The following is a 15,709-nucleotide window of genomic DNA, read 5'->3' as shown; positions in this document are numbered from 1 at the left end:
ATTTGTTGCCTTTCTCATTATTACTATTATCACCCACTACGTGGGGGACTCATTTTCCACATGATTTTTGGAACACCCGGGGCATGAGAAATTATCGAAAAAATAGCTAGTGAATGTGCGGCTCTGGGAAACGTTGGAAATCATTTGGCAGTGGGCCTCGAGAATGTCGGGATCAATCTCTCATCAACGTTTGCGGAGCGGTCAGGTGGCCCACCCAAAGATGGAAACGCCTCATGTCTGACTCGTTTAGCGCTAGAACGTCTGGAAGTAGTCAACCTTACCATGTCAAAAATACTCTATATTAAATCTGTAAACTTCATTCCAATGTACTTGGAAAATAATTGTTTGAAAATATTGGATAATGGAATTCCACTTTGAGCGATATGAGCCTCAATTCCAGCTCCAAACACTTCTGCGATCTTCTTTTTTTTCAATTCAAGTGTTATGAAGTCTTGAAGTCTCGTTTATAAGATCCGATACGCTACAATTGAGAGGGCATTTGGTAACCTGAAACGTGCTGTCGAGGCATAAATTCTTCATCTAGGTGAGACCACTTATGTGCGATACACCCGGGCAAATTACATGTCCCAAGAGGTATAATTCGTTAAGATCAGTGTTTTCGTGTAAAAGAATGAGGGGAACGAGATTTCAACATAAAAAACGCTTTTTCATTCTTCCTCTTTATTATCTTGAGGCGAGAGACACGGTTAGAGACAGAAAATCTATGGTACACAAAATGTACAATTTACAATTGCTTGTAAATGCTTTTATAAAAATCATGCAGATAGCAGACCAAGGGTCTGTAGACAGATCTGCGCTGCCTCAGCCTTCGCCTGCTTCTTGTTGGGGCTCGCTACGCTCGGCTTGTACTCAATTCCATTCACTATCACCTTAATGTTTAGGGGGAAAAAACATGATAATGAGATAATTTGTAAAACTAAACTCTTTTATTACAGTGACTTACCTTGAACAGGAAATTCTTCTTGTGATCTGGTCCACACTCGAAGCATAGCTCGTAGACAGGAGCCCCATATTTTCGTTTTGAGCAAAATTCACCGAGCAGTGATACCGGATGTTTGCCTGAACAATGGAAAAAAATTTGCTTAGGGGAATTTTGTAGTGAATTTTTATACATTTCCCCAAATTCAAGGAAAAATGTAGCGTTCCACATAATTTTTTTTTGCTCGTTGAGAGAAAGCTGATTAGATCTCCAAATGAAATTGACTGGACTCGTTTAAAGATTTTTCTATTGTAAATGGAGAATGGAAAAAGGGTTTTATCGCAAGCCATGCTGTTAACTGGCTGTTGCGTTATACACTATTACAAACCTTCTAGAGTTTTAATCGTAGGTACAACGGGTTTTGCCATTTTGCCAGGTTTCAGCCCAATATCCTGATCGGAAACCAGTCCTCTCTTATCCAATTTGACCTCCAGCTGCAATGGCACAAGGGTCCCCTCCTTATTCTTCCCCAAACCCTCCCCAGGACGCCATCCCATTTTTTGCAGTAACGCCATTCCCATTCCTCCAGAGACCGGCTGTGCCGATGTGAGTTGATCCTAATCCCAATTTCATCATTAATACTAAATAAATTCCTGAAGAATAAACACCTTTCACACTCGTTCTGGCACTCCACAATAAATGGAAAATATTCAATGAAAACTGAAATAGAATGAACAATTTTTGCACAAAAAATAAGAAATTTGGATGAGACATGTTGATGATTGAAAAACAATCAGGGCATTTATCAAAATATTTGCCAGAAGGAGTTGACATACTTACCAATAATGCTTTATAATCATAAACTATCACATCAGGCAGCAGGTGATGTCTCTTCTATGAAGCTTATAATTGCCTGTAACAAATCCTCAGGTGGATGCAGACTAGAGCTAAGTATTCCAGCTTCCATAATCATCGGCATTATGTTTTCCTATATCATGAGAAGCTGATTATAGTTAGCTGTAATCTCACGGGAGATCGTTGCCTCATTCCCCTCCAACATCATCATAATCCTTATTAATGTGAAGTATTGGCTGATAAATTGATATCCCTTTGTGATACTTGCCACAGATTAGCCACTAAAACCTTATTAATGCACAGAGAGAAAAGTTGAATAAAAAGTACTGAAAAATCGTGGCAAACTTTGCTGTATGAAAGGTAATCGTGGAGCGAAATTGTAGTAGAGGATATCTTACTATTCGTTCGACAATAAAAATACATCTAGGGATGCAACGATTACTGTTCCCATTTACAATAAAATTTCTTAAAATTATTTTTTTAAATACCAATATTGAGTAGTGATTTACATTTATGGAACAATTTTTGATAGCATGAATGTGGTAAATTATGCAGTTTCAAAAAAAAAGTGCAAATGGCCTATAAATGGATTCCGCTCCACGATTACCTGACATTTTTGGTAATTTTTCTCCAACTTTTCTCCCCGTGTGAGACAACGCTACTCCCGTGTCCGCGCAGCCACAGAATCCACCTCTCTCTTGAGAAGTGGTCTGTGCCTACGACACAGTCCCATCACCAAGACTGTACCTGAAAATCTGTTACAAGCAACCGATCACAATAATTTATTCAAGTCGAAGCGAAGGCGGTTCATTGAAGTTGGAAAAAATTAAAGAATATCCTCGGAGTTTGGAATTTCTGGGGAAAATGAGAGACGAGGGCTTTTATATCGTGGGGGACATTACCTTACGTGCCCATGCTTGATAACCTGATGTTAGTTCAGCTGGAGTTAGTACTCTAGCACCAGTGCTACCAGTGAATTGACCTGGCATCTGCTTACTCTCCGCCCAATTTCTCATCTGCAAATATTGTCTTTCAATTACAACACCAATCTTTGGAGCTATTTCTGGATTGATGAGGGGCGGGGCTAATTAGGGCCAATGTGTACCTCACTTTGTGCGTGATACATTTCACTGAGGGCTTCTACGTCATTTGGATTCTCTCGGAGTTTTCTCATCGCCGCTAACCGTTGAGAAACTATCGTTCCGATGTCGACATTCTGTAAAAAAAAACTTCCATATGAATTTTTATTATTGATTAATCTACAAAATGACTAATTTAAAAAGGAAAGAAATTTTTTTCAGCGAGAATATTTCCTAAATAATGTTTATTAACGAAGATATTTGAACGAAAAAATTTATGACAATGTCAATAATTATTGAGAGCTTGAATTATTTTCAGAAGAATTGACGTACTTCTACAGGCAGCTGAGGAAAAACTCCAGTCTTCTGAGCCACTGGCAGGATACCTGGTGGAGCAACTGGGCCTATCAAAGGAGCAGCTGTTGGTTCAGGAGTTGGTGTTTCAACAGATTTTGAATGGGCAGTTGGACGAGTTGGAAGTATTGCAAATGGTTCTTCAGCAGCTGGAGTTGTAGCTGGGACGAACAGCTTCTTTGGCTCTGATTTTTTAACTGATGGGGGTGGTGGGGTGGGAGTGACGTCCACCCACTCATTTTCTAGAAAAACCAATAATGAGCTATTATAATAGAAATGAATTTCAACACAGAGGCTAATTCAAGGAAATTGTTCAATCACCACTTCTGCGATGTTGCTGACCGCTAGACACTGGAAATTGAAGGCGCAGTTGGTTCGATGACTCTGCTGTCCTCTCTTGGAACGTTTTTGTGGGTATTTGTTTGGAGTCCTGCCAAAATAATTATTCAATTAAATAAAAATTGAAATTTATTGAGATAATGAATTATAGGATGATTATACTTACTCGTATGTTCATTATAATTGAATTGGGTCGCTCTTTCAACAAGAATGGATGATGAAAACCTTTTTCCGATTCACTCCCACCCTCATCAGAGGAGACACTCGAGAGCTCCCCAAGTGCTTCAGACTTCGAAAGAGATTTACAAAAATCTGTTGACAAAAAACGAGATATTTCCACCACTTTACTGTAAATTTTTGTCATCACAATTTTTTAAAAGACAATAATTAATACCTATCAATTCATCGACAGTTTTTCCACCAGCTTGAATGGCAGCAATAGCTTTGTCCTGCTGGGCCAGAGGTAGAGTTCCTCGTTTTATCATATTTATAGCATTCCGCCTTGCTATTTCCAGCAGTTTCTTCTTGTCAATTTCAATTCGCTCCCTGAAAACAGCAGAAGTGGCAGATGAGGGTCCAATCTTCCTCAATTAATAACAATTGGAAATAACTGACGTGAACTTACTTTCTCTCTTTGCTCCTACTTCGTCCCCGCGTATACCTATCCCGATGTTTGTCCACACTCCTGCTTCGATTACTGCCAAAATTGTCGGAGCTGTATCTGCTTCTGTCTCTACTCCTCGTGGATCGTCTCTCGCCACTCCTGTCCCTGTGCCTCCTCTCAGTGCTCCTCGTTCTCGTACTCTCCCTCCCTCGACTGCGATCTCGTCTATTGCCATGGTGAATAGCTGAATCAGACTCTTTTCTGTCCTTCGAAGGACTATCTTTGCTCCTTCTTTTACTGTCTCTGCTCCTTGAACTCTTGCCATGTGACTCTCTATTTTTATCTTGAGAATCCTCTTCGTTACGAGAACTCCTGCGACTCTCCAATTTCTTGATCTTCTCTTTCTTCTTCAAAATATATCGAAGATCTTTTTTCATCGAAGGTCCAGGACTAGTTTCTCTTTGGTATCTCGATTGCTTTCTACTTGACGAAGGACTGTCAGACAGATCAAACGAATCAGGAGGGGGGGTTGGACTCAGCGTTGGCGTTCTGTTGTCCTCGTCACTGTCTGATATCTCACCGTCCTCCACTCGTGCTGCTTTTTCCTTCTCTATATTCTCCACTTCTTTCACTGTTTCGTTGTAGACAACACTGTTCTTCAGGTCTTTAATCAGAATTTTCGGTTTCCCCGGTTGATCTGATTTTTCTAGGAAATCAAAGAAGCGTTATCACATCGTGATGACAAATGGGAATTAATTAAAGTATTTTTGAGGGTATAATTGAAGATGATTGTACTACCAGGTAATCTAGGAGCCACTGAGTCATCGAAATTATCTTCAATGTTCTTCGATACTGACGGTGATTTCGGACTCTCAGCATTTTTTTTTGGATCACAGCCATTCTCAGCCACTTTTGCGTCGGGATCTTTTTTCACCATTTTCTGCACCAGGTCGAACATCGTCTCAGGTGCTGTCTCATCTTCATTTCTCTTCGCTCCATTCGGAGAGAATTCTTTCTTTATTTTGAGAGCCGGTTCGTCCGAATCTGACGTGCCAGCCGAGCCTGAATTTCTCCTACGTTTCAATTTTTTTCGGTGCTTTTTCTTCTTCTTTACCCCTGCTGGTGGAATAACTGTTTAATGACGGTGGATTAAGTAAAATGAATAATTTATTTACCGTCTTTATCGGCCTCACTGTCAGTCCCACTCCTCTCTTTCTTCTTGTGTTTTTTCTCCTTGTGTTTGTGCTTCTTCTTGCTCTTTTTTTTTCTCTTCTTTGATTTGTCACCTGCATTGGAATCATCATCCTGATTCTCCTGTGAGTTGTTCAAATCATCGGCATCGAAGGTGCTGAATAATTCTGTTAAAATTTCAGTGGATGATTTCTCGGGTAGTCCTGGCTCTTGTTTTATTTTGACAGCATCAACACCCACGTTCTTTATCAAATTTGCGAGATCAAATAAATCGGGCATTGTCTTTCAAAACTTATTTACTTCGTAAAAAACAGATAATTATTTACATTTTCTGGTGTTGCAATGCACTTTGACAAAAAAAATGAGTTCCTATGAAAGGGGGGGGGGTTGTACAATCTGGTACAACCTCAGTGGACACATTCCGTTTTCGACACGTACTAGGGAAAATGGCGTCAGTACGGGAGGCGATGGAACAGATGAACACGGAAATTTGTGGTCACATTCGCGAAGGGGTAGATTCTGATGAGGTGGTTAAAAGGGGCTCGATATTGCCGATGTCCTTTGAAAACGTCTTACCAATCGAATTTTCTAGTGCAGCGGCACGTTGAGAGATGGCGGGATTATTCTCATTTCAAGCGGAATTACAAATTGAATCGAACTAGAGCAATAGGTTGTCAGCCGGAAACTATTATTCATAAACAAATGACGATGGTAAAACACTTCTAATTCATTAGCAGATGAATGTAATGCATTTTTCAGTATTTAAGGATTACACAATTAATTAGTAATTTTAAAAAACTAATGACGTACTAATGAAGAATCAACATTCACTTGGCGAAAAAATACGATTTTGCCGAAAGTCGACTTTTCCTCTAACAAAATTGAAGATATGACACTTTGGTCCAGGTGAAAAAATTTTTTTTTTCATTTTTTACTTTTCCCACATACTATTGAGAGTTCTGGATAGCCCGTCACTTGAATAGTCGGAATCAACTTTCACCCGGCGAAAAAATACGATTTTGCCGAAAGTCGACTTTTCGCCTGGAAAAATCCAAGATATGACACTTTGCCCTCAGGTGAAAATTTTTTTTTTTTCATTTTTTACTTTTCCTACATACTATTGAGAGTTCTAGATAGCCCGTCACTTGAATAGTCGGAATCAACTTTCACTCGGCGAAAAAATTCCATTTTGCCGAAAGTCGACTTTTCGCCTGGAAAAATCCAAGATATGACACTTTGCCCTCAGGTGAAAAAATTTTTTTTTTTCATTTTTTCCTTTTCCCACATACTATTGAGAGTTATGGATAGCCCGTCACGTGAATAGTCGGAATCAACTTTCACTCGGCGAAAAAATTCCATTTTGCCGAAAGTCGACTTTTCGCCTGGAAAAATCCAAGATATGACACTTTGGCCCCAGGTGAAAATGAAATTTCTGGCGCCTCCGAGTGTGCGCTAAAAATTCGCCCGAAATTGATGAGTACCGTTCAAAAGATCGGCGGCTTTTCCAAATGCACCGTACAGAATCTTCCTCCCGTTGCTAATAGCTCATTTACTTCTCCTCTGGCTGATTCAATTTATTATATTCTACTGCCCGATGGCCAGTTCGATTCAGTTAGTAATGTCGCTTGAAGTGAGAATAATCCCGCTATCTTTCACCGTACCGCTACCCTGAAAATGTCTACTGGTGCGGCATTTCCTGAAGATATCTCCAACACCGAGCCCTGTTTAACCACCTGATGAGAATCTGCCCATCCGGGAATGTGTCCACAAATTTCCATGCTCATATGTTCCACTGCCTCCGTACTGTCGCCATTTTCCCTAGAACTTGTCCAAAACGGAATGGATCCATCTAAGTAAGATTGTACNCCCCCATTTAATCCTCAATTATCTTGGGAAAGGGAAAATTGAAAATCACTGCTCCACATAATTTTCAGTTGATTTTGAGCATTTCTCATAGCTGCTAACAGAGAGCGACCAATCAAATCGGGAAGTTTCGAAATTCAAAGCGTAATGTTTATATTATCCTATGGAAATTTTCAATCTGTTGAAATTTTCATCGCGCAAAAATTTAAAAAAACAGCGAACTAATGAGGCCATCTTGAAACTATCGCAAATTGGACAATCAAAAAACAATTTATTGAGCAACTGAGGATTCTCTCCTTCGTACGAAGAGATGAATCAAATCTAAATATAGACTGGTAATTTTCAGCCTGGAGAATAGCACATGGAAAAGATAAAATGCTCGAGTAATTCAGTAAATTCCAAACCATATTTTAAACAATCCCAGACAACTCGCGTGAGTGTATTAAATACCCCTTTTCTCGATTTACTGTATTATAATACAAATTTTTCATCACTTGTGTGGAAAGTGAAATTTTACGCACATTATGATGAAAAATAGGGTTCGACACTCGTGGGAAAAGTGTTCTTTAACCCAGGGGAAGGGTACAGACCTCCCACGGCTCAAAAAACACTTTTACGCGCTAGTATCGAAATCTACTGTTATATACTAAAGAATGAAAAACGTTCGGCGGAATAGATTGGCTTCAAAAAACATTAATTGGATTTTTTATTAACGGGATTCTTTAAATATAGCATTCTTTTGTACATCATGAAGCTCAGTTGTAAAAATTTTTGCTGTTTTCATTGTAACAATCATCTCTATAACAAAAAGGAGACCAATAAGAATGTTTCTTATCGTTCACTGAAATTGTTCGATATTCACTTCGAAATGTTGCGCAAAAATTGGTATTAATTATTCAATATCCGTTCTCCTGAATAATGTGAATTGTATTAGAATGAGGAATTGTATTACATTGACAATGAGAACGCTGAATCGTTTGACCGATCTATCGTGTTGATATGCGCGCGGAACGTGCCTTTGATTTCGCTGAATAAAATTTAGCAAACTCCTTCTTTTTTCCCTGAAACAATCCGAAAAAGCGATGGAAGATCAATCGAAAAATTTACAAAAAAATGACATATTTTTTTTATTTATAATGAAAAAAGTCATTATTTCTAGAATTGTTTTTTAAAGTATTCTTCACTGTTCGTGAAAAACCCATCAAGAGTGATCATCATCAAATTCAACTGGTTATGAAATTACAAGGCGGAAAATGAGATATCCGGGCTAAAATGATGCTTTCATCCCGATGGAATGTCGGCCGGATGCTAGACTATTCTGTATAGATGAATGAATCCGCCTCTCTCTCTGGATATTTCCAGCTACGTACCGTGCTCCGCAGTTCGAGCGGGAGGTATTATCCTATAGAAAAGAGAGAGCATGAACTGAGAGGCTGGAGAGGCTTGCCGTTCGTTTACACTGTACATTTGCCCGATCGTTCCCACGAGAATGGAATGCAAGGGCCTCATAAAACTGGTCCCTTGACTCTTGTGATACCGGTTTGTTGCCCTGCTGCATTTTCTTCATTGAACAAAAAAGGACATAATGAAGGGAAAAAAAGGCCTTAATACTATGTAATGATATTTGAAATGCGGCCCACGGGCATTATCAATTTATGATAAATGACTGAGAAAAATGCGTACATCATCAAATCTCAAGTTATTTTTCGTTGAGAACGTTGCGTTTTGCAATTTACCCAAATATTCAATGCTTGTCTTATTAGACAAATTACCTCATTCCCTCAGGCATTTCAGGATAAAATAAGCAACTCTGCAATTGAATGATTTTTCTTCAGTTTATTCAATATTAATGTATATTATATTATCAGTGTGTACATGCGTACGGTTGATATAAATGATAAATACAATGACACTTTTTCTGTTTGTATTTTATAATCAAAAAGAGATGTTGAGATAGGCGTTTTTGTACATAAACATGAATTTAACATCTTGTGTTTACGAAACGCGACCCGATTTTCTGTAAACGTGAACTCTCTCCACGTCCATACAACATTAGTTTACATAATTTTACAACAACATTCTGAAACGACTCTCATATTATCCGTAATCCATTGAACTTCTCGAAAATATGTCTGATATGGTACGTTCGCTACTCTTCGTTTTAACGAGATCCATTGAAATCAAATCGGGTCGCGTTCCCAATTGAAAAACAATTTATTATAATTTCATAGAGGAATAAAACTGAAAATAAATGGAAATAGAAACGAAATTGATCACATTCTGTTTGAAGAATAGTAGAATATTTTGCGATGAAAAATACTGATATTAACGTGTTACATCGTCATCCTTCATATCAGGTTTCCGACCTTGAGGAGGCTTATGTTGTTAAACATAGAGCCGCTTGCACCAAGCCCGGGTTACGAAATAAATTCTGAGAATAAAATTATGTCAGAAGTAATTTTATTCCCCGGGTAAACAATCTTAAATTCGTCGGGAATTCATCGTCATATTCAGCCATTCGCTGGTGAATATCGAGTAAATACTTCATCATTTGTGGTATTACCAGCAAATAGTGACGATACACCGATATACCACGTTATTTTTATGAATAATCGTCGATCAACTCTCGATAAAAAATTATCGGCAAATTACTGTCATTTATATCGATCGATTCTCAACTGAAGATTTTTTCAACAGGGCTTGGTGGAATCGGGCCTTAAACCTACGATTTACTGCGCACGTTTGTATAATAAAGGCATGAGTTCCTAATACATATTTACGAAAGAATAACTTTTAAAAAAGTCCTGATACTCGGAAATGACCACATAAAAATTTCAATTTTCCTTCACATCAATGGACTTGTGCTTTAAAATAAATTTTCGCGTAAATTTTCTATCACTAGCATGATTCATGGAATTCACATACGAAATCCGACCCAGGAATAGTTTTTTAATATATTCAAAGAAAAAAGAAAATCATTGAAATTAAAAATTTGGCTTATTTTAATATATAAATGGAACCTTTGCTCATCGCGAGCGGAGGCAATCTTCGATTTGCATTGTTATTATCTTTGTATTGAATTTCTTCACTTACAAGAGGGGGTATTGTAATTCAGTATATCCTTGCTTGTTCAGACAGAACAGTGGGTATCAAAGGTCCATTAGATATCGAACGATCAGGGGACAAGGCACACCAGAAATTAAAAGAAAAAAATTTTAAAAATAGAATCAACTCAAATAACTTTAGAACCAATTTTTTGTTTCTTGGAGAGTAAGAAGTGGAGGATATATCCGTGAAGAATCCTTTGGACCTATCAAGTGTTAACTACTGCGTTAATATCACCCGAGAACAGTTACGTGCCATGTGAAATCGAAAAAAAGGAAATGAAATTTCACGACGCATTCAGCAGAGGAATCTGATTTAATAAGTCTTATAACCCAACCAATAAACCCGTTAAATTCTAAAATAAATGAATCTTTTACGATTGTAGTGCATAAATATATCTATCCCGGCTTCTTCCAATTAGCAACATTATGAAAAAGAAAGCGTTGCTGAAATTTCCCAGCCCCGCAATGTCTGTTCCTACGATTTCTATCGTTGATTTTTCGGCCATTTAAGCTCGGTATTTTTTATACCCTCGCGGAGTGGCGCATAGGGGGCAAATGAATGGTCTGTTTCATAAATTTCAGCTGTCAATGCGTGAGTGGTGCTTTTGTAACATGCAGAAACTCGTCTGCTCTGTGACTCACATCTGCGATTTATTAAAAACGGAACTGTGATGTCAGTTCCACACGTCTCATGTACGTCAATGCATTCATAAAGTATTTTTTAATCTTCTTTTTCACCTTGAAACTTTGACCGTATGAGTTTGACGGATTAAAATACTTTAAAAAAATTGGTAGAAAATGCTTCACAGAGTGTTTAAAAAGCCCGTCAACTATGACCATTAATTTGTTATGAAAACTATCTTTCTTTCTAATTAGTAATACATATTTTTACATCATTCATTTTACCTTTTTATTATAGAACACTTTGAACAATTATTAATTCTTTTAAATTTGCTTTTATTTTTTTTATATCATAAGAAAGTTAGAATTAAAACGCAAGTAAAATTTTATATACTTTCACTTCCTTTATTTTAACTTTAACGCAAACGCGATATACTGAAAAACGACTAGACGTCATGACAGTTTTTGCTATTTTTTTCTCTACATTTTCACATTTCTCATCCTTTTTTACACCTTAAAGTTTTCATTTCGCGCAGTTTTCTTATTTATTGTAGGAAGTGCAACAGCCAATTTTTAATGTTCCATAAAAATAGCAATTTATCGAGAATCAGGTGCGGTTTCGGGTTTAATGTAAATTGGATTTCCACCAAAAGTAATCATTGCGAGTTGTTAATTAATCCACAAAAAAATCAAATATTGAAAAAAAAATTTCCTCTCAATGGTAAAGCTTTGCATCATTGAATTACCACTTTAGACGTCTGACGTCAAGACAATGGTATCCAATTACCATTAAATAGCCCCTGAAACAGTGCCTGATAGCGATATGTTCCATGAGTCATGTCATTTAGCAGGCGCAAAGTCATACCCGAATGAATGTAGGAGTTTATAATTTTCCATTATTAATTTAATCATCGCGGAAAAAATATGTTCACAAACTTTGCGTATTACTTTATATCATCAGGGATTTAGTATCTTTTCTCTTCCACTGGCATCGAAGCCGAATGGAAAAATTTAGGAGAGAAAAATTTTCACGCTTCGCAGTACTAAGATATTATAGCACGAACGGTCATTGTAACCTTTTCCCGGCACACAGCGCAGGATGTCATACCCGGTGCACACTTGACACATGCCACCATGTGTCCACAGGGTAAAAACACAACACCCAATTCCTCGTTGTAGCAAATTTTGCACATCCTCGCGTCATCAGCATTTTTACTCTTGGGTGGTGTATTTGGGCGTGATGACGACGCTGTCTCTGGTGCCGGCTCCTTGGCTGCCTCGCCCTCGGCCTTCTCCTCTGCCTCTGATTGTGGGGGCTGTTTGACCTTCTCAATGAAGCTGGGCAAATGCATCTGAAGTGTTTCCTGGAAGGAAAAAAAATTATCTCATTCAAGTGATTCGATAACATTGAGATTTTTTCTATCTAAAGAGAAATAATCTATCAGCATTTTCCGATAAAATGATTCCTCATCAAGATATGGAGAATTGACTTGTTCTGGGAAACAGTGATAACTGAATTCCAAGATTTTCAATGGCTATTCAACATATCGTGAACAGAACAAATAGAATATTACCTGAGAAAATGTAAAATGAATGTAAAATCTCACCTCTCTTGTAGGTGGTGGTACGGTCTGTCCATTGACACTGTCAATGAACGACTGTCCCTTGACCATAAGCACATAATAGCATTTGCTGAACCACATGGCATGCTGCTCCCAGGGGTCATCCTTGGGCTCCCAATCCTTGAGCCCACCCCCGCACAGATAGCACTGTGTCTCATCCCCTCGTCCAGTGTAATAAAATCCAGCGTCAGCCAATTGCTCCTTTGTCTGTGGCATTGACTTTGGCCAATTATCAAATGTCCTCAACCTAGCATCATAGCTAGCGTACTCTGGATGAGTTGGTCCCTTGGCCTTGGCCAATCTCAAACTCCCTAGTCTAGCTGTACTCGGAAATTGGAACTCAGTCTGTCCAGTGCGAAAATCAGGCGAGGCATTTGGCCGATAATCCTCACCATAACGTCCACAAACATCTCTACTTCTCGGTGGTGGCACTGGCACTGTATTCGGATCAACACCAATTGGTACATTACCACACGGCTGTTTTCGTACAAATTTACACGTCGACCTCCAACGTTGATGATCCGACATTGGATTATCACCCTCAACCCACTCGAATATCTCAACACCACACTCAAAACATTTAACACGATCAATTTCACCAGTATAATAAAATCCAGCAGCTGCTAATTTGCCAGCATCCATGAATGTCGCTGGCCAATTTTCATAGCTCGCTAGTCTTGCTGATTCCAAACGATAATCGCGATTATCCACTTCGTCAACTTGATTCTGATTGTTGGCTGTTGGTGGGCTTGGACATTGGCCTGGCAGTCGTAGATTCTCCGACGGTTTCAGTGGTGTTAGATTATCCCTCATCAGTGCATCCCTTCTGTGTCCTATATAATCCATCATTTCTGAATTATTTATTATTTACCGTCCAAATGGTTCGTCCAAATGTATCAATTATTGGCTTTCCAGTGCTCTCGCCTGCAATCACAAAGGGTAAAACACACGTGAAAAACCGATAATTGGAAATGGAAAAGGCAGAGAGAACAACGGTGCAATGGAGTGATAGCAAATTCATGATAGTTTTGGGTTCGCGCACGGTTGAGCTCGATTCAACAGAAAAGTTTTGTCATTAAGTCGAGCTTTCTAGCCTTATAACCTTGGGTGAAACGCCAGTTGAACGTATTCACTGCATCCCCTTGAACTACAACGCAACGAATGGCTCTCGCTTGTTCTCCGCCGCCCGATCATCAGCCCACGCGGCCTGACTGCGTGATCGTTTTGTTTACTCATCCCCAAGTATATCTACTCATGCGCAGACGCCTACGTATCTATCGGGCGGCTTTTTTTGTCCTGTGGCTTTCTCGCTTGCACGCCCTGTCATCTTCAGTTTATCTCTCGTGAACGAGATACCAGTGGAATATTGGAATTCACTGAACTTTGTTTACTGTTTTTCAGCCAGAATCGTGAAATATATTTTTCAACGTCAACAGGGGAGATTACAGTCTGATGTAATTATGTCATGGATAGAGCATTCGAGATGTGAAACTTATTTTGGTTAATGACTAATCGTTTTTATGGTTCTGAGAATTGGAACAATTGATTATTTTTTTCCGGAAATTGAGGGTATTTAATTGTAGACAAGAAACAAGAACATTTGTTTTTTACTTTTTTCGCCCCACACTTCCCTAATGATTTTAACACGATCAAGGAAATTTCCAAAATTTTTATTTATTTGCATTCTCTGTCTATTGATTGATAGAACTGCAATTGGTGACTGCATAATGGGCTGATGATGGAATTTTCCAATGAATTTATACGAGCAGTTGAAATTTTTAGAATGAAATTTCCAAAAGCAATTGTACTCAACTATTTTTGTATGGGATCAATACAAATGAAGCCAGGGGAACTGAAAATTTGCCAGTCCCTGCAAAAGGAATTGATTTTTTTTCTCGCAATTCATGCTATTAAATTGTATATTCCCCGCTGGCTTGGCGGAGTGGGTAAGTTCGTTGCCTCACATGGGAAAGGTTTCGAGTTCAAATCCCGGCCGGGTAGAATGCGATCTAACCATTTAACGTCTTGTTCATCATGGGAGTATACCCTAACCGGGTCGAAGCGATGTAAATTAACGGTTAAAAAACCTATATTCGTAGGGAATGGGCAAAGTGACACAAAACAATTTTTTTTTTCACTTTTTTCTGCCCCATTTTTCAATTTTCGAAATTTTTCATTCACATCCTCTGCCAATTGATTAATAGAATTGCAAACAGTGAGTGTACAATGGCCTAATAAAGGAGTTTTAAATGAATTTCTGCGGGCAGTTGAAATTCTTTAAATGAAATTTTCAAAAGCAACTGCCCAACTATTTTTGTCTGAGATCAATACAAACAAACTCAGGGGAAATGAAGAATTCCGCGGCCAAGGTGCCCCTGAGCAAAAAGGAAGAATATAGCCAGTCCCTCCGAAAGGCCATTGCGACGGCTGCGAACGAAATTGCCAGCCAATCAATAATTGCGCACACACTAGCCACTCACAAATTAAAACGGAAAAAACTGCCTTTATAACCGCCTATGCACTTTAACACCACCCACCCTTTTACCCGGCCCCTCGCCAAGATGTGCCATTCACCCACGCAAAAAGTCAGCGCATGTAAAGGAGCGTGGGGGATGACCAAGCCCTCAGTACTGCACGGATCGTCGACCAGCGAAGATCAATCTAACCTCAACGGTCAGCCCCCGGTAATTAACAAATCAATAATTTTCACTGAATGAATAATTCTCCTCACCATTAGAACGAAAAAGAGGGCGACCGAATTCCAGAGCATGAATTTATCACTCGAGCGTGAGCATGTTCTTTCCGGGAACGATCTAGAGACTCCGAGAAACGGCCTCGAGACTGTGCCCCAAACTGGCGGCTTGAAACGTGTCTTCCAGCTGTGCCTGGGTGTTCCAAGTTCCACACACAACACAGGCGCAGGCTTTCTCACTCGAATGCCCCCCGCTCCCTGCCGTCGACAACTCTGCCCGCTCACGTCGGTTTAATATCACAAGCCGTCGCAGAGTTCTTATGGCCCGTCGTGCCACGCTCACCCGTTTGTTTCGTTCGGCCCTGTAATACAACAAAATGCGCCGTTGCCAAGTCGCGCTGAATGCATTGAGGCCCCGTTTGTGGCCCCTTCCCCCCCCCCC

General features: G+C 39.2%; 2 protein-coding genes and 1 long non-coding RNA gene across 11 annotated transcripts in view; 1 reads left to right on the top strand and 2 right to left on the bottom strand.

Annotated features, from left to right (window-relative positions):
* Positions 1-683: 683 nt before the first annotated feature.
* Positions 684-5,740, bottom strand: LOC107035836 (protein SON). 3 transcript variants are annotated; one of them, XM_015253474.1, is made up of 12 exons: positions 5,347-5,740; positions 4,970-5,290; positions 4,193-4,877; positions 3,962-4,113; positions 3,734-3,879; positions 3,550-3,658; positions 3,208-3,470; positions 2,901-3,011; positions 2,698-2,811; positions 1,329-1,557; positions 965-1,080; positions 684-890 (listed from the first exon to the last, which is right to left on the bottom strand). In XM_015253474.1, exons 1-12 carry the CDS (start codon positions 5,639-5,641, stop codon positions 777-779), a joined length of 2,655 nt encoding a protein of 884 aa, XP_015108960.1. In that variant the 5' UTR covers positions 5,642-5,740; the 3' UTR covers positions 684-776. The 3 variants fall into 3 exon arrangements, with proteins under 3 accessions (XP_015108960.1, XP_015109040.1, XP_015109118.1); XM_015253554.1 differs by having other exon boundaries at positions 4,970-5,287; XM_015253632.1 differs by lacking the exons at positions 684-890; positions 965-1,080 and adding an exon at positions 1,781-1,928 and having other exon boundaries at positions 1,472-1,557.
* A 3,301-nt stretch (positions 5,741-9,041) lies between these two features.
* Positions 9,042-15,709, bottom strand: part of LOC107035990 (baculoviral IAP repeat-containing protein 2) — an 11,027-nt gene continuing 4,359 nt past the window's right edge. For 2 of the 7 annotated variants that reach the window (XM_015253703.1, XM_015253676.1), the window contains exons 2-3: positions 12,561-13,499; positions 9,042-12,317 (exon numbers count right to left, since the gene is read on the bottom strand). In XM_015253703.1, coding sequence (XP_015109189.1) covers positions 11,997-12,317; positions 12,561-13,424 — 1,185 coding nt within the window. In that variant the 5' untranslated portion in view covers positions 13,425-13,499 and the 3' untranslated portion in view covers positions 9,042-11,996. Of the gene's footprint in view, positions 12,318-12,560; positions 13,500-13,677; positions 13,883-15,306; positions 15,542-15,709 lie in introns of those variants that run through there. The other 5 variants (XM_015253712.1, XM_015253684.1, XM_015253723.2 and 2 more) reach the window with 5 other exon arrangements.
* Positions 15,216-15,709, top strand: part of LOC107036022 — a 3,113-nt gene continuing 2,619 nt past the window's right edge. The window contains exon 1 of the long non-coding RNA XR_001460772.2: positions 15,216-15,259. This is a non-coding gene — a long non-coding RNA (uncharacterized LOC107036022). The remainder of the gene's footprint in view (positions 15,260-15,709) is intronic.

This window comes from Diachasma alloeum, unplaced genomic scaffold (assembly GCF_001412515.2).
Source record: "Diachasma alloeum isolate Michigan unplaced genomic scaffold, Dall2.0 Dall_scaffold_00176, whole genome shotgun sequence".
Classification (NCBI taxonomy): domain Eukaryota; kingdom Metazoa; phylum Arthropoda; class Insecta; order Hymenoptera; family Braconidae; genus Diachasma; species Diachasma alloeum.
Note: the sequence above shows the minus strand (reverse complement) of the source record. Positions and strands in the feature narration are given on the sequence as shown.

Bases quoted from the DNA above. Each gene is read 5' to 3' on its own strand.
- LOC107035836 (XM_015253474.1), bottom strand. From the start codon at position 5,641: ATGCCCGATTTATTTGATCTCGCAAATTTGATAAAGAACGTGGGTGTT. The intron at 1,558-2,697 runs GTAATGTCCCCC...AATTGGGATTAG, and splicing joins ATCAAGCATGGGCACGTAAG to GATCAACTCACATCGGCACA. The intron at 1,081-1,328 runs GTTTGTAATAGT...TCCATTGTTCAG, and splicing joins TACGATTAAAACTCTAGAAG to GCAAACATCCGGTATCACTG.